The sequence below is a fragment of the Gadus morhua genome, chromosome 12 (genome assembly GCF_902167405.1).
Source record: "Gadus morhua chromosome 12, gadMor3.0, whole genome shotgun sequence".
Lineage (NCBI taxonomy): Eukaryota > Metazoa > Chordata > Actinopteri > Gadiformes > Gadidae > Gadus > Gadus morhua.
In genome coordinates this window covers 23,779,514-23,801,197 of record NC_044059.1, presented here as the reverse complement: position 1 = coordinate 23,801,197, position 21,684 = coordinate 23,779,514, and the positions used below count along the sequence as shown (strand labels likewise).

Sequence of the window (21,684 nt, the reverse complement as noted above, 5' to 3'; positions counted from 1 at the left end):
CAGCCAACAACAACATTTCTATGGGCCTGGCAGGACATAGATATGGGTTGATGAGTCAACTTTTCTGTAGGAAATGCGTAAATTCAGGGTTATTTTCATCCTAGTCTCACCAATCAGACTTTAGAATAATATCAACAGTCCGATGGCAAACTAGCTCACATCTAGTGGAACGTTGCCCTTCACTTTTTCTCGCTTCATATTTTGTTTCGACCAATCATATAACTTGAGGCAGGGAAGCGTGTATTGACCATAAACAGCGAACACTAGTAAGAAACTGTGAATAATAGTCTGTAAAATCTTACAGCAGCCTTTTTATTTGGCCACTGTAGAAATACAGGTATTGAGGCTTCATCCACTCGGGCAAATTAGTTTTCTTTGGTATATTATCTCTATAAAGTAGCAGGCAGGTTTTGGCTCTGTGCGGTCTCCACCCATAGGTTCTGCTGTAACACCGTAAGACTGCCGGGTCTGAGATTATTTACTGATCCATGCCCTTTGTAAATCTGTCACCCTGTTTCCAGAGGTCTAGGCACATTGAGTGTTGTTACATAGCATCTAAAAACTGCAGCATCAGCAGTAGTGAATATTACACCATATTACATTTTTTTTACATTGCCATTGTTTGTATCACCAGTCTCTTATCGCTGAACCGCAGTTAAGAATAACGCTGGTGTCTTCAGTTTTTCTCCCATGCACAAGGGACCTTTGGGTCATTAGTTATTTGGACATACCAGCCGATACACTCTACAGTAAATAATTTGTTAATGTAATCGATACCTCTGCCAATTAAGGAATCAATAAAGCTTTCATTTTCAAGTTGGATTGGGTGATATGTAAAGTCTAAATAACTACATTGAAAAATGGGTTGAAGTCCACTATCATGCCATTACACAGATACATGGCATCAGGGCCGGAGTCAGACTCATTTTCAGCCCTGGAGTTTCATGCCTCAGACCGGCCCCCTTTAGATCACAACCTATCATATTAAAATAATGTAATTATAACTTTACATGTTAAGCATGCAATTTCTGTCCTCTGTTCTCTAAAGCCTTGTAATTCCGTGTATTTTTTCTAAAATAATTCCAATTCATTGGAAGTAATGGTTGCTTCACAATGGGGCTTTATTTCAACATGAGTTTACATCTCCACCATTATTCTTTGCAACACAACATCCTTTTCAACAAATTATAAAAAGAATAAATAAAATATTACATATTAAATTTGAAAAAATAATAAGGGTTGCACTCTGTAATAACATAATCAGAACTTAGATTTCACAAATACAGCATCAGCTCACACCCTGGCTTTCACCTGTTCGACCTGATGCCCTCTGGCAGGCGGTATAGGTCCATCAGAACCAGGTCTTCACGGTTCAGAGACAGCTTCTTCCCAAAAGCTGTATCCACCCTGAACACACACATGCACTGACCCCCGACTGACTGACCTCCCACTGCTGTATTGTACTTTACTTTATTTTACTTTATTATTTATTTTACATTATTTACATTTCTATTTGGTATACTGTTGTTCTTGTTCTATTTATATATTTATTTATTTTCTCGAATGCACCAAACGGGAAAGCTTACTAAAAATGTCGTTGTACTTGACTCGTGCAATGACAATAAAAGGCTTTCTATTCTATTCTATTTATATTCTATTCTATTCTATTCATGTCCTTTTCTGCAATATCAAATTGCAGAAAAGGACATGCTAACCATAACCCTAACCCTAAAGTTATAATTACATTATTTTATTATGATAGGTTGTGATCTAAAGGGGGCCGGTCTGAGGCGTGAAACTCCAGGGCTGAAAATGAGTCCCACTCCGGCCCTGATTACGTGTATATATAAATACAGACTTTGAATGCTTATTATCATCTTGCAAAATCAGATATACCTGAAATATTATGGGTCCGTTTTCTGGAATTTTCTCTATTTATACCAAGTCAATGAGTGATGTAGTTGACCGCTCAGCAGGGTCACTCAGCAAGCCCTTTCAATCGTTTTTAGAGAAACATGTCACACATCCAGCTATTCTTCGGCAATGTTGTTCTGAATGTTTCCGGGGATTCGTATAAATAAAAATGCCTGACCCCCATACACCACATCTGGAAGTGCAGTGCTACATACAAGCATTCAGAATAAGGTAAGATATAATTCAACATCTTTTTTTATAAATATTTAAGTTTTAAGATTTAAAAAGGAAGTATGTGTATGTTGGTTTATCCTTTTTTATTGCACATGTATATGATCCCTTATATCGGTTTCTAACCAAGCTCTAAGAATTTCAATGTTAATTCTCCACAATTTTTTCGGCTTATGACTTGTTGCACAGAGAGCAGAGTTCCATCTGCACCAGTTGGAAGATCCTTGCGGTTGTGAAGCACTATGAAGTGCACATTGATCCTCTTCATGTGTCAGTACAAACCCTTTACAAGTACAGCTTATGAATCAATTTAGAACATTTTCCAAACATCTAAAGAATAATAAAAATAAAAATATCTTCTTTTTTAAATGATGCATTACAGTAAATGTTGGATTTTCCTGTAATGCCTTTCCATGCAATCAACAGGCTACCTGACTGGCCGGGCCCATGGCTGGCGGTATTACCACTCCACAGCGCTCAAAAACTGGACCCAAGCCAGGGAGTGGTGTCGGGAAGAATACACTGACATGGTGGCCATCCAAAGCCAGGAGGAGAACGACCATCTGGTCTCTCTGCTGCCCACCCGAACGGGGAGTCCGTATTACTGGATAGGAATCACAAAGAGCGAGAAGAGCGACCCGTGGACCTGGGTAGGGAACAACAGCACCTGGGTCGGTAATCAGTCCTGGGCCACAGACGAGCCCAACAACAACCACGTCACTGAGTTCTGTGTGGAGATATACGTTAACAACAACAAGGCCAACAGAGGAAAGTGGAACGACGAGAAGTGCAGTGAAAAAAAGTACCCCGTTTGTTACCAAGGTGAGATGTGTGCATCTTCACATGATGAACCAACCGGTTTCGTCAGTGTTAAATGAGAAAAAGTTTGCCGTTGAATGAATTCAGAGGAAACCTTCCATTTAGTATGAGTTCATCTTCTATCCCGCCCATTCCTGTGCAGCCCAGTGCAATCTGACATCCTGCGACAGAGGGAGATGTCGTGAAACCATCGATAACACCATCTGCCTTTGTGAGCCAGGCTTCGGAGGGGACAGGTGCCAGACAGGTAATCATAGAGCTAATAATAATAGTAGTTTAATAATTTATGACTTTGTTAGCATCTCTTGTATTTTGATGGCTGCTTCTCATGACATGCCGGTGACAAGGATTTGATCGATGCGGCATGGAAATTAGGAAATGGGGCATGAAAACGTAATGATCAGGAAAAGAAAATCACTTACAAAAACACACAGTTGTACTTACACATCAAAACACCCTAGTCACATGGTAAGGTATTGTCACAGAAGTGATTGTCTCGCAATACATTCTATCCTGCCTGTATTTCCTGGCAGATGTAAACTGATAGGAAACATTTAGGGTCAGGTGTGAGTCTTTATGGTCGTGCGATGGCAAAGATCTAGATAAATCACTCCATGGCGTTTGACTTTTGACGAGTGCATGTGTTAGCATGCTTTCAATGCATTTCAATTGTCCTCATGCTGACCTTGGGCGCCAACCCATCTGCTTCCTGGATTTCCTGGGGTCAGACTGATGCCAACCTTCCAATCTCTCTCGAACATCAACATCAACAGCGGGTTAGGGAGATAGTGCTTTCACGCGATTAACCGGTCATGCAACCACGGGAAACCCTTGATCTCTTAAACTTGAATCCCCTGATCCTCACAAAGGCCAACTCTGAGTTTATACCTTTTTATCACACCAACATTTTTTGGAAGCTGAACCCCCTCACCATTAGACCCTCCTACCCCTTCAGTCCCAATTTCTTACAGTCTGAATCATATTTGAAATATCAAAGTTAAAGTTAAAGTCAAAGTCAGCTTTATGTAAATTCCAAAATATGTGCCAGACAAACTGGCACACACAAATAGCTTTGTTCTCCGACCCACGGTTCAATAAGTATCATCTCCACTGATGAATCCTCAGCTGATAATATAGGCCTACATTTCATGCCCTTTCCGTGCTTCTTTCCGTCCCTCCACCCGCCCAGCGGTCACGTGCGACGCCCTCTCGGTTCCCCAGCACGGCCGTCTCCAGTGTCACGGATCCTACGGACCTTCACGCTTCAATTCGTCCTGCCGGTTCCACTGTGACCTCGGGTACCGCGTGGAGGGCCCGGAATGGCTGCAGTGTCAGGCGTCCGGACGCTGGGACCACCCCGCCCCCCGGTGCCAAGGTAAGGGGTTACCGGTCAGGAGACGGCGTCCACTCAACCATAACATTTTCAAAGTGGAACTAACTGCAAGAGAACAATTGGGGTAGAAACAAATGAAGAGTTGCATGTATGAGATGTCATTGTTTTGTAATTTATAGAATTGAGGGATCTCAATATTGAAGATATTATAGCACAGGTCTACGGGTGTGCACCGTTTTTTGTTGCATCTTCTGTCTTGTACATTTTTTTATAAAGATGAAAAAGAAAAAATGAAAGTTGAGTTTGAACCTAAGCTTTTCTTCCCACCGATAGTGGAACAGTGCGCGGCTCTGAAATGGACGTCTGACAGACTGCTCAGGACCTGCCTCCATCCGATTGCCAATGACAGCTTCAACTCCACTTGTGCGTTCAGTTGTGAGGAGGGTTTCGAGCTCAGTGGACAGAGCGTGACGATATGCGACCATGCGGGTCGATGGACCGCCGAGGTCCCAACGTGTTCAGGTAAAGGGACCTTTTTTGTTCATTTTTATTGTTAGATGTGATAATCGACATCATCGTACGTCATAGTTCCACGTTGTAGATTAGTTGTAACTCGGTTGAAAAAAATGTATCTGTTGTCTTTTGCTTTTCCAATATTAAAAGAAGATGGCAATTAGACCTATAATCTCTGTAGTGCAGATACCACAACTCTTCCGACAGACATAACCTCTCATGCAGAGTTACTTGCCTGACATGACCCCTCAATGCGCGATTGCCCGTGCACAACATCAGACATGACCTGCACGCGAACAAATAGCTTTGTTCTCCGACCCACGGTTCAATAAGTATCCTCTCCTCTGATGAATCCTCAGCTGATCATTTACATTTCATGCCCTTTCCGTGCTTCTTTCCGTCCCTCCACCCGCCCAGCGGTCACGTGCGACGCCCTCTCGGTTCCCCAGCACGGCCGTCTCCAGTGTCACGGATCCTACGGACCTTCACGCTTCAATTCGTCCTGCCGGTTCCACTGTGACCTCGGGTACCGCGTGGAGGGCCCGGAATGGCTGCAGTGTCAGGCGTCCGGACGCTGGGACCAACCGGCCCCCCGGTGCCAAGGTAAGGGGTTACCGGTCAGGAGACGGCGTCCACTCAACCATAACTCTTTATATTATATATATGGCTTCTTATAACAGCTGCAAGACTGGAATATTTCATCCATTTTGTTGTTTACCTTAGTTTATATTGTGCTCTTATTTATTGTGCACTTCGATTGTATTGTTTGTTGAATTCTTTGGTTGGTAGCTTTGTTTGCTATCTAACTGAACCTGACCAGATTAGACTTGAATGTGTCTGTTTGTGCCTCCTCCAGTGTTTGGCTGCCCCCCTCTCTCCCAATCCCTGTATGGGGGTCCGGACTGCTCTGACCAGATCCACGCCTTCGACTCTACCTGCCCTGTAGGCTGCCCCTTTGGATCCTTCAAGCTGAGGTCAGGCCAGCTCACCTGTAGCAGTGACGGGACTTGGCGTGGGCCGACCCCCATTTGTATAAGTAAATGATGTTCTATTAGCATTTATGTCGTCATTAACGCCGAATAGGTGACAGCATAACCATAATTGTAATTTGTTGTGTTGTGAGTTTGTAATTGATTGGGATGTTGCATTTTAATCTACATTCTGTGAGTGTTTTGACTTTAAGCTATGATTTAGCTACCCAACTAGGTAAGTTTCTGAAATACATTTAATAAAGAGGTGGTTCTGATTCTCAATAGAAATGTATTCTGTTTTGCAGACTATAAACATGGTTTAATGGCTCTGGCTGGTTGCGGGGCCTTCATGATGAGTTGCATCTTTTTTTTGATTATGAAGCGCAGAAAAAGTAGGTATCATTGGGCTTCAGTATTTCCAAACTCCAAATTCCATGCAATGTTTTCGCAACAAATATTAAGTCAAGTGTTGTTCTTCTTTTCACCAGATAAGAAACTTTCCCAGCAAAGGTCAGTGTTGAAATGTCAAGTTGTGCGGCCCCACCCTTATACCCTTTCACCACCCTGAACATTGCTTGATATGTTGCCATCCCTCTGGGAAAGATTTCTTTACAGTTCATTACCGTTGTATTAATTTAGCAATAGGATAACAATGAATAGAACGTTTGTAGTTCTTCACTGCCGCCGTAACATGTACCTGTATGTGTCTTCTTCACAGGGAATATGAAGAAGACATGGGTTCAGGCAATGAGCCTCAAAGCTGAAGGAGGAAGAATATTATTCTTCAAACATAGCCTGGGGCAGCTTGTATCGCTGTGTTTATCCTTCACTCATATTGTTTAGGAAAATGAGATATAAAACTATGTAAATCTGAATGACTTTTCTGGAGATGTATTTCATTAAATAAATGCAGAAATTTTCAGATGATTCATTGCAAAATATGTGTGTCTAAGTGTGTGAGCAATGTGGTGTGTGTGTGTGTGTGTGTGTGTGTGTGTGTGTGTGTGTGTGTGTGTGTGTGTGTGTGTGTGTGTGTGTGTGTGTGTGTGTGTGTGTATGTGCGTGCGTGCGGTGCGTGTGTGTGTGTGTGTGTGTGTTTGGATGTGGAAATGTTTGTGCGTGTGTGTGTGTATGGTTGGACACGTGCATGTGTGTGTGTGTGTGTGTGCATTCGTGTGTGTATATGTGTGTATGCTTGTTTTTATGTGTGTGTGTGTGTGTGTGTGTGTGTTTTTGTCTGCATATGTGCACATCGTGGGGGGTCGTTGGTAGGCCTTGGGTGTAAGAGTGATAACCTCAAAGGAAGTCCTGGTCCGAAAGATATTACAAAACAGTGTTGACTCATTGGTAGCCCAACAAACTGTCTATCAAACACTGGTACTCTCGCCTGTTAAAACAATGGTAAGTAACCACATTTCAATGTAAAACGCAAACTACATTACCTGCAGGGCTGCATGCATTGTCTTTTCTTGTGACCGAATGTTTCAGGAGCCAACGCGTCTGAACCCAGGTCCCTACCCGCTGCTGATAGTAGCCACAATGACTGTACTCATTCAGGGTAAGTTTGCGCGACTATCACACTACCACCAAACACAGTCTTGCTCGTGTTCACATGCCTTTCCATATATATGACCCCAGATCTGAGCACAGCAGGAGGGGTCAACGCGTGGATGTACCACCACAGCATCGACCCGCCTCGTACCTGGAGTTCGGCCCGAACCTGGTGCCAGCAGCGATACACGGACATGGTGGCCATCCAGAACCAGGGGGAGATCGCCTACCTCAACCAGATGCTGCCCAGCAACCCCAGCTACTACTGGATCGGCATCCGCAAGGTGGCGGGGGTCTGGACCTGGGTGGGCACCAATAGGAGCCTGACACCAGAGGCTCAGAACTGGGCGGTTGGGGAGCCGAACCACCCGTTGGAGGACTGTGTTGAGATGTACGTCAAGAGGGAAAAGGACACGGCAAAGTGGAACGACGAGCGGTGCAATAAGAAGAAAGGAACCGTCTGCTATACAGGTAGATTGTTCTCATGTATATATTATACTTTCAAATATCTGTCCTTCAAAAGCAGTTAAATTAAACATAAAATACTGAGAAAGTGTAAAGTAGGTTGTGATGTCCGTCATTAGCTCACATTCCATGATATTCTGCGATGTATCTCTTCATAGAGTAGGCCTACACATGTACTGGACTGTCTGCGCAGTTTGAGTTCTAACTCTCGATGATTACAGCCTCGTGTTCAGAGGGATCCTGTGGTAACCATGCCGACTGTGTAGAGACCATAGGAAACTTTACCTGCCAATGTCACCCCGGCTTCCTAAGCCCTCGCTGTGAAGAGGGTGAGTAGATGCACAGTTGTGATCCTGAAATGAGCACGTACTTATTTATGTCATTAAGGCGCCGGTCGAGCCTCTCGCTCAAGAGGGGTGCCTAAAGGAAAACTGTGGACACCAGGGTTTGGTTTGGAAGCTGAACCCCCTCACCATTAGACCCTCCTACCCCTTCAGTCCCAATTTCTTACAGTCTGAATCATATTTGAAATATTAAAGTTCAATATTAAAGTTAAAGTTAAAGTCAAAGTCAGCTTTATGTAAATTCCAAAATATGTGCCACACAAACACACAAATAGCTTTGTTCTCCGACCCACGGTTCAATACGTATCATCTCCACTGATGAATCCTCAGCTGATAATATAGGCCTACATTTCATGCCCTTTCCGTGCTTCTTTCCGTCCCTCCACCCGCCCAGCGGTCACGTGCGACGCCCTCTCGGTTCCTCAGCACGGCCGTCTCCAGTGTCACGGATCCTACGGACCTTCACGCTTCAATTCGTCCTGCCGGTTCCACTGTGACCTCGGGTACAGCGTGGAGGGCCCGGAATGGCTGCAGTGTCAGGCGTCCGGACGCTGGGACCACCCCGCCCCCCGGTGCCAAGGTAAGGGGTTACCGGTCAGCAGGGGCGATTCTAGGTAGTGTGGGGGCCCTAGGCAGAGGATTGTTGACGGGGGGGGGGGGGGGGGGGGGGGTGGGGGGAGTGTGGAGCGATTTTTTTTTTTTTTTTTTTTGGCTCTAGGGGGCCCCCCCGTGGCCCGGGGCCCCCAAACAATTGCGGGGCCCCAGGCAGTTGCCTGGTATGCCTAATGGGATGCGGCGCCTCTGCCGGTCAGGAGACGGCGTCCACTCAACCATAACATTTTCAAAGTGGAACTAACTGCAAGAGAACAATTGGGGAAGAAACAAAGAAAGAGTTGCATTTATGCGATGCCATTGTTTTGTAATCTATAGAATTGAGGAATCTCAATATTGAAGATATTATAGCAGAGGTCTACGTGTGTGCACCGTTTTTTGTTGTATCTTCTGTCTTGCACATTTTTTTATAAAAAAAAAAAAAAAAAAATCAAAGTTGAGTTTGAACCTAAGCTTTTCTTCCCACCGATAGTGGAACAGTGCGCGGCTCTGAAGCCGACGTCTGACAGACTGCTCAGGACCTGCCTCCATCCGATTGCCAATGACAGCTTCAACTCCACTTGTGCGTTCAGTTGTGAGGAGGGTTTCGAGCTCAGTGGACAAAGCGTGACGATATGCGACCATGCGGGTCGATGGACCGCAGAGGTCCCGACGTGTTCAGGTAAAGGGACCTTTTTTTGTTAATTTTTATTGTTAGATGTGATAATCGACATCATCGTACGTCATAGTTCCACGTTGTAGATTAGTCGTAACTCGGTTGATAAAATGTATTTGTTGTCTTTTGCCCTTCCAATCTTAACAGAAGATGCCAATTAGACCTATAATCTCTGTAGTGCAGATACCACAACTCTTCCGACAGACATAACCTCTCATGCAAAGTTACTTGCCTGACATGACCCCTCAATGCACGGTTGCCCGTGCACAACATCAGACGTGACCTGCACGCGAACAAACGTTTTATAGTCACACAAACCCCTTTGAAGATTCAGGATGATGGTCCGACATCCGCTAATTCAGGCCATCGGTTTACAACATAGAAACACAGCCTGCTGCCTTGACAACAGTAGTCCCACAAGTTCTGAATATTTGGCAAACAAACGCATGATGAATGCAATTCAATGTGAATAAGCCCTTGCCATTTCCCTCGACTATAAATCAAGTCAACATCATTATTGTTGATTATATGAAACCGTGATACGGTGTGCTACTTATCAGCTTCCATTGAAAAATCATACATACAAATACAAAAAATAACGAAATGCATTCCAGCATCCAACCGGAATTTGTGTGTGACCCTCGGACGTATGTGATCCTCCACAGTGATTGCGTGCGCTCCCATTTCCCCTCCTGCTATGGGCAACATGACCTGTGTTGACAGCCTGGCTCCGTTCTCCTTTGGCTCCTCGTGTAGCCTCACCTGTTTGGAAGGCTACACTCTGGCCGGCAGCCACACACTGGCCTGCTCAGCCTCTGGACAGTGGAGCCAACCCAGACCCACTTGTTTAGGTACGATCTGTTATTGTGGTCTGGAAATCCAGTGCAAAAAAATAAATAAACTGGAATAAAATTGAAATATATTGGAAAAGCTTGAGGAAGAGTATTGGGAAAAAAAAAACAGTAAAATAAATAAATAATAATGCTGCATATTTCTATGAATCCAAACAAATGATCTGAATTTCCTTTTTCACAATAATATTTTTTAATGATGGGCCTTAAATCTTATTGACCTTCTTCAGCTGTGCGGTGCATCGGTCTGAAAGTCCCCCCTCATGCTGTCTTGGGCTGCCAGGATCCTATCGGAGTCTTCAGCTATGGTTCCACGTGCACACTGCACTGTGAAGAGGGATTTAATCTGATCGGCAGCAACACCACTCAATGTTTGGCACAAGGCCGCTGGAGTGGCCAACTTCCTGTCTGTCAGGGTATGATGGAAGATGACTTCCCCTCATTGGACACATTTCCAACACACTTTAGTGCTTAACTCACTCTTGTCATTCTAATATGGTGCATGTTGACCAGGAACTACACTAGGATCTACTCTGTACTCAAACTATAGGAACTATTATTGCATGAAAACCAGGAAGTACACTTCTCAGTTTTGATTTGAGCCAGGAATTTACTTGAGGGTCTGTGAAAATCTCCAAAAGATAACAACTTGCTATTCTTTCCTACACTGTCGTTAATTCCGCAATAGCATTTATTGCGGCCAAATTTTCTGTTAAAATAATCTAGATAACACCTAGGAACTACACATGTATTAAGAACCAGGAGGATGCTTGTAAAGGTACCATAGGAACTACGCTTGTGTTGAAACCAGAAACTATAGGAACTAGTAGGATGACTGAATTGCAACTCAAAATATAATAAAATAGGAACCAAAACAAAAAAGTGTAATTGATTATATAAATCTGAAAGTATGCTTGACTACGAACAAGGGAGTATACCTGCATTGGAACTAGGAAGTATACTAGAATATAAACCAGGAAGCTTACTCCCATCAGGAAGTATACTTCAGCAGGAACAAGGACGTGTACTAGTCCAGCTTCAGATATTAAAACATATGAACCATGAAGTATAGCAATTCAGGTTAATATATTAAAACATAGAACCAGGAGGTTTACCTGTACAGGTTCAGATATAACAACATAGGAACCAGGAAGTATTATTCTCTAGGTTCAGCTCTCCAGGTTCAGATCTTAACCCTAGTGGTGTTCCACCTCTCTGTGTGTCTCCAGCCGTGCAGTGCTCAGTCTTGTCTGCCCCCCCTCACGGCTCCCTGTCCTGCTCCAACCCCCATGGAGAGTTTAGCTTCTCCTCTCGCTGCGCTCTCACCTGTGATGAAGGCTTCCAGCCCAACGGGACGGCCCACACAGAGTGCTCCTCCCTGGGGTCCTGGAGCCAGGAGGTCCCTCAGTGCCTGGGTAAGACATGATAACACCTAGAAACTACACACCTAGAAACACACAATCAACTAGGAGGATGATTGTAAAGGTACTATAGGAACTACGCACACCAGAAACTAGTATAGGAACTAGTAGGATGTTTGAATTGCAACAAAAAATGTCATTACATAGGAACTAGGAAGATTATTTTAATAGTAGACAGAAAGTAGAAATGATTAGCAATCAGAAAATATACTTGACTACAAACCTGGAAGTATATCTACATTGGAACTATGAAGCTTACTTGACTACAAACCAGGAAGTATATCTGCATAGGAACTAGTATACTGAAATATAAACCAGGAAGCATATTCCCATCAGGAAGTATACATGAACCGGAACAAGAAAGTATACTTGTCCAGGTTCAGATGTTAAACATAAGAAACAGGAAGTAAAGCAATCGAACCAGGAAGTATTATTCTCTAGGATCAGCTCTTCCACGTAGGAAACAGGAAGTACACCTCTCCAGGTTCAGATCTTAACCCTAGTGGTGTTCCACCTCTCTGTGTGTCTCCAGCCGTGCAGTGCTCAGTCTTGTCTGCCCCCCCTCACGGCTCCCTGTCCTGCTCCAACCCCAATGGAGAGTTTAGCTTCTCCTCTCGCTGTGCTCTCACATGTGATGAAGGCTTCCTGCCCAACGGGACGGCCCACACAGAGTGCTCCTCCCTGGGGTCCTGGAGCCAGGAGGTCCCTCGGTGCCTGGGTAAGACATGATAACACCTAAAAACTGCACATGTATTAAGAACCAGGAGGATGCTTGTAAAGGTACCATAGGAACTACACTTGTGTCAAAAGCAGAAACTATAGGAACTAGTCGGATGATTGAATTGCAACTCAAAATATAATAAAATAGGAACCAAGACTACTTCAATAGTAAACCAAAAGTGTAATTGATTATATAAATCTGAAAGTATGCTTGACTACGAACCAGGAAGTATACCTGCATTGGAACTAGGAAGTATACTAGAATATAAACCAGGAAGCTTACTCCCATCAGGAAGTATACTTGAGCAGGAACAAGGACGTGTACAAGTCCAGCTTCAGATATTAAAGGGGACCTATTATGCTTTTTCGACTTCTATGACCTATAAACGTTGTTATAATGATTGATAGTCATGTTTAGCCATACACAAAAAACGATGTTGATTTTCGGGAAACTCTTCCTCTCATCTGGGCGCTTTCAGCCTTCTCTGTCAATGCTCGGTGTCGTCCTTCTCCGCCCCCTCGCCCCCCTCCTGCCAACCCAACTCCGTTGTGAATGGTTACCTTCCTTGAAGCGCGCGCACGGGCAGTTTGACCAGGCATATGGGGGCGCGGCAGGAGTGCCTTTACGTAGATGATTTTCCGGAAATGTGAACAAGTGAATCGCAAACGTTGTCCCGAGTGTTGAGCGCTCTGCACAGCCACCCCAGACTGTCAGCAGGGAATACGTCGAAATGCATGTACGTCATTATTTGACACTTTAGTATGGTTAAACTTGACTATCAATCATTATAACAACGTTTATAGGTCATAAAAGTCGAAAAAGCATAATAGGTCCCCTTTAAAACATATGAACCATGAAGAAGAGCAATTCAGGTTGATATATTAAAACATAGAACCAGGAGGTTTACCTGTCCAGGTTCAGATATAACAACATAGGAACCAGGAAGTATTATTCTCTAGGTTCAGCTCTCCAGGTTCAGATCTTAACCCTAGTGGTGTTCCACCTCTCTGTGTGTCTCCAGCCGTGCAGTGCTCAGTCTTGTCTGCCCCCCCTCACGGCTCCCTGTCCTGCTCCAACCCCCATGGAGAGTTTAGCTTCTCCTCTCGCTGCGCTCTCACCTGTGATGAAGGCTTCCTGCCCAACGGGACGGCCCACACAGAGTGCTCCTCCCTGGGGTCCTGGAGCCAGGAGGTCCTTCTATGCCTGGGTAAGACATGATAACACCTAGAAACTACACACCTAGAAACACACAATCAACTAGGAGGATGATTGTAAAGGTACTATAGGAACTACGCACACCAGAAACTAGTATAGGAACTAGTAGGATGTTTGAATTGCAACAAAAAATGTCATTACATAAGAACTAGGAAGATTACTTTAATAGTAGACAGAAAGTAGAAATGATTAGCAATCAGAAAATATACTTGACTACAAACCTGGAAGTATATCTACATTGGAACTATGAAGCTTACTTGACTACAAACCAGGAAGTATATCTGCATAGGAACTAGTATACTGAAATATAAACCAGGAAGCATATTCCCATCAGGAAGTATACATGAACCAGAACAAGAAAGTATACTTGTCCAGGTTCAGATGTTAAACATAAGAAACAGGAAGTAAAGCAATCGAACCAGGAAGTATTATTCTCTCGGTTCAGCTCTTCCACGTAGGAACCAGGAAGTACACCTCTCCAGGTTCAGATCTTAACCCTAGTGGTGTTCCACCTCTCTGTGTGTCTCCAGCCGTGCAGTGCTCAGTCTTGTCTGCCCCCCCTCACGGCTCCCTGTCCTGCTCCAACCCCCATGGAGAGTTTAGCTTCTCCTCTCGCTGTGCTCTCACCTGTGATGAAGGCTTCCTGCCCAACGGGACGGCCCACACAGAGTGCTCCTCCCTGGGGTCCTGGAGCCAGGAGGTCCCTCGGTGCCTGGGTAAGACATGATAACACCTAAAAACTGCACATGTATTAAGAACCAGGAGGATGCTTGTAAAGGTACCATAGGAACTACACTTGTGTCGAAAGCAGAAACTATAGGAACTAGTAGGATGATTGAATTGCAACTCAAAATATAATAAAATAGGAACCAAGACTACTTCAATAGTAAACAAAAAGTGTAATTGATTATAGAAATCTGAAAGTATGCTTGACTACGAACCAGGAAGTATACCTGCATTGGAACTAGGAAGTAAACTAGAATATAAACCAGGAAGCTTACTCCCATCAGGAAGTATACTTGAGCAGGAACAAGGACGTGTACAAGTCCAGCTTCAGATATTAAAGGGGACCTATTATGCTTTTTCGACTTCTATGACCTATAAACGTTGTTATAATGATTGATAGTCATGTTTAGCCATACACAAAAAACGATGTTGATTTTCGGGAAACTCTTCCTCTCATCTGGGCGCTTTCAGCATTCTCTGTCAACGCTCGGTGTCGTCCTTCTCCGCCCCCTCGCCCCCCTCATGCCAACCCAACTCCGTTGTGAATGGTTACCTTCCTTGAAGCGCGCGCACGGGCAGTTTGACCAGGCATATGGGGGCGCGGCAGGAGTGCCTTTACGTAGATGATTTTCCGGAAATGTGAACAAGTGAATCGCAAACGTTGTCCCGAGTGTTGAGCGCTCTGCACAGCCACCCCAGACTGTCAGCAGGGAATACGTCGAAATGCATGTACGTCATTATTTGACACTTTAGTATGGTTAAACTTGACTATCAATCATTATAACAACGTTTATAGGTCATAAAAGTCGAAAAAGCATAATAGGTCCCCTTTAAAACATATGAACCATGAAGAAGAGCAATTCAGGTTGATATATTAAAACATAGAACCAGGAGGTTTACCTGTCCAGGTTCAGATATAACAACATAGGAACCAGGATGTATTATTCTCTAGGTTCAGCTATTCCATGTAGGAACCCGGAAGTACACCTCTCCAGGTTCAGATCTTAACCCTAGTGGTGTTCCACCTCTCTGTGTGTCTCCAGCTGTGCAGTGCTCAGTCTTGTCTGCCCCCCCTCACGGCTCCCTGTCCTGCTCCAACCCCCATGGAGAGTTTAGCTTCTCCTCTCGCTGCGCTCTCACCTGTGATGAAGGCTTCCAGCCCAACGGGACGGCCCACACAGAGTGCTCCTCCCTGGGGTCCTGGAGCCAGGAGGTCCCTCTGTGCCTGGGTAAGACATGATAACACCTAGAAACTACACACCTAGAAACACACAATCAACTAGGAGGATGATTGTAAAGGTACTATAGGAACTACGCACACCAGAAACTAGTATAGGAACTAGTAGGATGTTTGAATTGCAACTAAAAATATCATTACATAGGAACCAGGAAGAGTATTTTAATAGTAGCCAGAAAGTAGAAATGATTAGCAATCAGAAAATATACTTGACTACGAACCTGGAAGTATATCTACATTGGAACTAGGAAGCTTACTTGTCTACAAACCAGGAAGTATATCTGCATAGGAACTAGTATACTGAAATATAAACCAGGAAGCATATTCCCATCAGGAAGTATACATGAACCGGAACAAGAAAGTATACTTGTCCAGGTTCAGATGTTAAACATAAGAAACAGGAAGTAAAGCAATCGAACCAGGAAGTATTATTCTCTAGGATCAGCTCTTCCACGTAGGAACCAGGAAGTACACCTCTCCAGGTTCAGATCTTAACCCTAGTGGTGTTCCACCTCTCTGTGTGTCTCCAGCCGTGCAGTGCTCAGTCTTGTCTGCCCCCCCTCACGGCTCCCTGTCCTGCTCCAACCCCCATGGAGAGTTTAGCTTCTCCTCTCGCTGCGCTCTCACCTGTGATGAAGGCTTCCTGCCCAACGGGACGGCCCACACAGAGTGCTCCTCCCTGGGGTCCTGGAGCCAGGAGGTCCCTCGGTGCCTGGGTAAGACATGATGACCCCTAGAAACGACACATATAGGCCTAAATGCTCTGTAGGCTTCTACTGTGTGTGTGTGTGTGTGTGTGTGTGTGTGTGTGTGTGTGTGTGTGTGTGTGTGTGTGTGTGTGTGTGTGTGTGTGTGTGTGTGTGTGTGTGTGTGTGTGTGTGTGTGTGTGTGTGTGCGCGCATTCGTTTTTCTCAAAACGATGACCATTATAGTGTTCCACTGTGATTTACAGCTCGCTCCTGCCCCCTGCTTGTGACCGCACCGCACCACGGCTGGATGAACTGCAGCCATCCTCACTCGTCCTTCAGCTACGCCTCCCACTGTGACCTTGGGTGCAGCGAGGGCTTCCGGCTCAGCGGAACACCCAGTATAAACTGCAACACATCCGGCGACTGGAGCGGCGTGATGCCAACGTGCAAGGGTAAGGTCTAATGCGGGAACTCAACTTTATTGGCCATTCGTTACAGGACATATATTAAATCTGACAGGAACTTTAGAAAGGGAAACATGAAAATGTGCAAACAACGAAACAAAGAGTGCAAACCACTGAAGGCGTTTGTTTTTGGCCCACCGCCAAAACAAACACTATGGAAGGTTGGCCGAGGTTTACCATCACTCAAAAACAGCCAACACAGAGAGTCAACAACCAACAGCTATGAAACACTGGGCAGACCATATTGCAGTTTTTATGTTTCACTTTTAAGCTAATACCAATTGAATAAGTGAGATTGGCGAGAAATCCTAAATCATGCAAAGATCTAAGTGTATTACCATGCAGTGTTGATGTGTGTGTTTACATCCTGTACCTCTCTCACACACCAGTGGTCCAGTGTGAGGCTAGCTGGCTGGCTGGCCTCACCGCCTCGCCCCTCTCCCTCAACTGCTCCCACCCCCGGGGAAACTTCAGTTTCGGCTCCCGTTGTCGCTTCGCCTGTGCGGGGGCCTACTCCCTGAATGGCACTGAGGAGCTGCTCTGCTCCTCCTCCGGGCGCTGGAGCGCCGCTTTACCAACGTGTGCTGGTAAAAGACCCCTATTTTATATGAAAAGCAAACTTAACTTTTGATTAATGCCGTACCGTATGTTACTATTTGGCGATTTAGCTGACGCTTGCTAGCCTTATGAGGCCATCCTGATCTCTCTAGTAGGCATTACGCTTCAACTTCAACATGTGGATGGTCTCACGAGGCTAGAGGCTTGCATCCAAAAGGCACAGAGCTCTAGGGCTCGGGGGCTCTAGGGATCCAAACTCGGGACCTTTCTCCTGGGAGTCAGGGAACCTTCACACCACAGCACTATCCATACTATTCACTGATATAGTTTGCGTTCGGGCCACACGATAGCGACGTGTCATCCCCTTTGGGGTTTTGAGGTGCTTGAAGGTTTGAGGACTGTGTTCCAGAGGTGGGTACGCCCCTGTGGTCGGCCGTCCTGATGTACTCTGGAGCGGGGGCCGCCTCCCTCGCGGTGCTGCTCTGCGCGGTCGGCGCCGGCCTGCTGGTCGCCAAGCGCTTCAAGAAGAAAGGTGAAAGGCCTGTCTGAGAAGGAACACATAACGAGTGTGTTTGAATTGGGTTTGAGAGTAACAATGCTGTTTGTTTCATCCTACAGGTATAATGGATGAAGACAATTCATTCTGGGAAGAGAGAGAAAATCCGGAATTTTAATCTTGAATCTTCCTCAGTTCGGAAAACGACACAAAAACTCAGGTCGATGTGTGGCGTTATTATGAAGAACACTGTTCTCGTTTGTTCAATAGTGTGTTGTGGCCATTTTTTGATACAAACGACAGGATAGCCTGATATTTTTGCAGATTATTTCCGGTTCTGCATTTCTTTTGGCAGATTATCCGGTGGTGTGGGGTATTTTTAAAATTGGATTTCACTTCCCTAAACCTATTAAACTTTTTAAACGATTCAATATAGTAAATAGTCAAAGGGCAGCCGAGTCGCAGTATGAGGATGGTCATGTGGAAAACACGATAGCCAATTAATAGGCAGGCCGACCATTCTACCAAACAAAAGCCCTGAAGGAAAAAGTGAATGTGATGGATTTGCCAAATAGAGGGATCCAACTCATGCTGTTATATAAACAGTCCGTTTTCATGCCAACTCCATGACCTCTTTCATCGTTTTTTAAGGAGATCCCCAATGTTTTTTCCGCTTAAGAATTGTTATGATACCGAGATTGCAATTGCGATTCGCGAATAATGACTTGGTTGTTAGTAATGGAATTAGTGTGGAGTACTCTGTTGGCAAAATCGATTTTTCCTCTCACAAACTAAAATACCTAAACCGTTAAATGTGTCTAGGTGTGTGGTCTCTCCGATGTTTCTTACATTTGAAAAAAGGCCAATGTGCCATTCATTTAGTTATATTTTCTATTCTGCTGAGCTTTTTCTTTGTTTAGATTGTACACGTTAAATAAAGTGTCTACCACACACAGCAGTCCCTTTGTCATGAAGCTGTTCTTCACCTCCAGCCACTCCGTCCCATCATCATACACTGCATTAGCAATGCATATATTACTGGCTCTTTCTCACTGGCATGTGTGAGGTGTGATGTGGCATGATGTCATCCTCATGCTGCCAAGCGTCCCATATTTCTCTCCCCCTAACAGCCCCCGTGACTGTGAGGTCACTTGGCTGCCAAAACGACACAAAGTGTCATCTTAGCTGGGCCCAGTGCCCCTGTCGTTAAAATGATGAAAAACTATTACGACCTCAGTGTCATTTTGTGTCTTTTGTCTTTGGTCTGGCACTAGAAGGAGGAATACATTACTCTCAAACGGCAAATACATACGAGGGACCCGCATCATGGGGCGGATTTCCTTGGTTCATCTTGTCATATTGCGTTAGTCTGACATCAAAATTATTTTCTAATTGCATCAACGCGCAGATATAAATCCGTAACCCCGTGTGTCTGTGCCAGGCAGCGCACCTGAGAATACGGCCCACACCGGACCTCTCTCCACGTACCAGATAGGCCGCGGGAGAAACCTGAGCAAAGTGAGTGCATCTGCCTCGGTTGACGAAACAGCATGAAGCCAATTATAGTGGTTAAAAGACAGAGGGTTTGTGGCCCGCGGTTGGCATGGGGGTTGCAATAAATAACCAAACTGTTGACAGGGAACTGTTTGGCTACCGTCTGAATAATAATGAGGTTATTGCTGCCCACTGTGGCCGTATGATCATACTTTTGATTACTCCCCCCTCCCGCCCCCACTCTTGTCCAATCGGATGCTGTGGACATGAGCGCACGCCTGCCAACTGCTTAGGGCCCTTACATAGTCGACGCAACGCTACGCTTACGCGTCCAAAAGGCTACGCGACGCGACGCTTCGGCCGCCATTAAGCGTCGAAGCGTAGCAAAACGCGTCCTCCAAATTTTTGATACGCGACGCGCCGATTCCTGCAATACCAAGCGTTGTCGGTGGGGGCGATACTGCAAATATTGTACATTATTACTACTATAGGTTATATTTACAGAAGAACATATGAGAGGATGCGGGAACGTGATAAGAATGACTTGACGTCTCTTTTACAAATTATCTGTGCCAATTTATGCGAACCGTTCCACAGGGTCAAAGTGCTATTTTGATGCGCGACATCAGACAGCTGATGCGGGATTGTGAGCCATTTTAATGATATTCTTGTCACCCGATATTCGTTCTATTGCTGGCCTTATTTGTTTTAGAATTAGCCTATTTGAATTAATTACGTAATGTTTTGTGTTCACGTTCTGTGAAACATAAATGTTCATGTTCTGTGTGAAACATAAGTTCAGTAGCCTCTTTGAGTGAATGAAATTTGAAAGCGTGAGTGTGTAGTGAATTAAAAATGTGTGCGTGTATGATGGGACTATTTTCTGTATTTGATAAATAAACCCCTTTTCTCTAATAATGTTGCCTACCATATAATTTCTGTGGACATTATGCCCTATAGCTTAAAGCCTTTGGCTATAGGCCTACACTTATATAATTCATTCATCTGTCAAGGCAATAGCTCGTTGTAGCCTACAAACATTTTATATGGATATGAATTAATGAGTTTGACGTAAACCAAATGAGGTAACTTGTGTAACATGATAACTAATGAATCAAAAGTCATGCTTCCAAGTGACCAATGTATATACATTTATTGGTCGCTGCGCATACCCAATCGTAGCACATTGTAGCCTACTGGTGGGGAAACACGCCAGCATCTGACAAAAAATAATCTGCCAGCTGCTCCCTGACAAGGGCCGGTTTTGGTGAGTCGGGAAGATATCGGATGACTCGCGAAAGGAGATCATCAAACTTTGGCGCCGACATCCGAAAATACTGGAAATGCCTCTCCTCGTCCATACTTCGCATTGGAAGCACCAGAGAAACAAATTCCCCATCCTGATCTCGTGTGGTATTTAAAGGGCGCACATACCACCGCCTATCTCTGCGCTTCATCACTCTTCTTCCGTATCCACTTTGATCGGACCGTCACCTGGAACGTGCCCCCGCGAAAACACCGGTGACTCTGCTGCCACCCATGGCGTGAGTGGTGTATTGCATGTCATGCATTGCCCGCGACGTTCGCGTATGCTGTGTAGACTATGAAAGGAAGCGCGACGCTCGCGTCACTCACGTCGTTTACGCGCGTCGCTCGCGTCGACTATGTAAGGGCCCTTACTGTGCCCGGGCTAGCCCACAGGAAGGAGAAAGGCCTGCAGGTGAGTCTCTTGGCGTCCTGCCCTCATACTTTATAATCGCTTTTCTTCCGACTACTGGAAGGAAAAACAGACATTCATTCATTGTGCTCTCCATTGTACACAGAAATGTGTAAATGTTTGCGCAGAGAAATGATGAACGTGATGATACTCTCTCTTTATCTCACTCTCGCTCTTTCATATATTTGTGTGTGTGTGCGTCTGTGTGTGTGTGTGTGCCTGTGTGTGTGTGTGTGCGTGTGTGTGTTTAGTGTGTGTAAGTTTGTGTGTGTGTGTATGTGCGTGTACGTGTGTATGTGTGTGTGTGTTTATAACATACCTTTTTTGGATTATCACAGACACAAACACACACACACACACACACATACACTACACTAAACTACACTACACACACTACACACACACTACAATGACACACACACTACAATGACACTTACACACACACACACTCACACACTACAATTACACACTGCACACTGCTTTGGCTCTGCTCGGCTGTGGCATACCACGCTGACAGACAGTTGGATTGTTCCTGACCATTGACTTGTGCTCCCTGGCCGGCGAGGTCTGATTTCATACTGGGAAATATGAGAGGCGTCCCGGGGAGGGTTCACGGCCGGGGCAAGGAGCCACTCTATACAGTGGGCCTTCATATCTGTGTGTCGCCCCTTCTGCATTCTGCCCCCC

The 21,684-nt window shown here is 45.0% G+C and overlaps 2 protein-coding genes across 3 annotated transcripts; both read left to right on the top strand.

The window, feature by feature from the left end:
• Window positions 1-1,576: 1,576 nt before the first annotated feature.
• LOC115555477 (P-selectin) lies at window positions 1,577-6,708 on the top strand. Its single transcript, XM_030372348.1, has 11 exons — window positions 1,577-2,145; window positions 2,335-2,415; window positions 2,572-2,967; window positions 3,107-3,211; window positions 4,154-4,339; window positions 4,631-4,819; window positions 5,228-5,413; window positions 5,667-5,846; window positions 6,087-6,173; window positions 6,270-6,291; window positions 6,500-6,708. The coding sequence occupies exons 2-11, from the start codon at window positions 2,388-2,390 to the stop codon at window positions 6,543-6,545; spliced, it is 1,425 nt and encodes a 474-aa protein (XP_030228208.1). The 5' UTR covers window positions 1,577-2,145; window positions 2,335-2,387; the 3' UTR covers window positions 6,546-6,708.
• A 311-nt stretch (window positions 6,709-7,019) lies between these two features.
• On the top strand, window positions 7,020-18,744 carry selp (selectin P). 2 transcript variants are annotated; one of them, XM_030372346.1, is made up of 18 exons: window positions 7,021-7,182; window positions 7,270-7,339; window positions 7,420-7,803; window positions 8,019-8,126; window positions 8,536-8,721; window positions 9,226-9,414; window positions 10,074-10,259; window positions 10,490-10,675; window positions 11,489-11,674; window positions 12,213-12,398; window positions 13,423-13,608; window positions 14,147-14,332; window positions 15,386-15,571; window positions 16,110-16,295; window positions 16,532-16,720; window positions 17,122-17,319; window positions 17,700-17,822; window positions 17,909-18,744. In XM_030372346.1, exons 1-18 carry the CDS (start codon window positions 7,180-7,182, stop codon window positions 17,962-17,964), a joined length of 2,994 nt encoding a protein of 997 aa, XP_030228206.1. In that variant the 5' UTR covers window positions 7,021-7,179; the 3' UTR covers window positions 17,965-18,744. The 2 variants fall into 2 exon arrangements, with proteins under 2 accessions (XP_030228207.1, XP_030228206.1); XM_030372347.1 differs by lacking the exon at window positions 15,386-15,571 and having other exon boundaries at window positions 7,020-7,182; window positions 17,909-18,064.
• The last annotated feature ends 2,940 nt before the right edge of the window (window positions 18,745-21,684 follow it).

Coding starts and splice junctions, on each gene's coding strand:
- selp (XM_030372346.1), top strand. Junction 7,340..7,419: donor AATGACTGTACTCATTCAGG/GTAAGTTTGCGC, acceptor ATATGACCCCAG/ATCTGAGCACAGCAGGAGGG. Junction 17,823..17,908: donor CAAGCGCTTCAAGAAGAAAG/GTGAAAGGCCTG, acceptor TTCATCCTACAG/GTATAATGGATGAAGACAAT.
- LOC115555477 (XM_030372348.1), top strand. CDS start 2,388: ATGAAGTGCACATTGATCCTCTTCATGT. Junction 4,340..4,630: donor CCCCGCCCCCCGGTGCCAAG/GTAAGGGGTTAC, acceptor TCCCACCGATAG/TGGAACAGTGCGCGGCTCTG. Junction 6,292..6,499: donor AAGAAACTTTCCCAGCAAAG/GTCAGTGTTGAA, acceptor TCTTCTTCACAG/GGAATATGAAGAAGACATGG.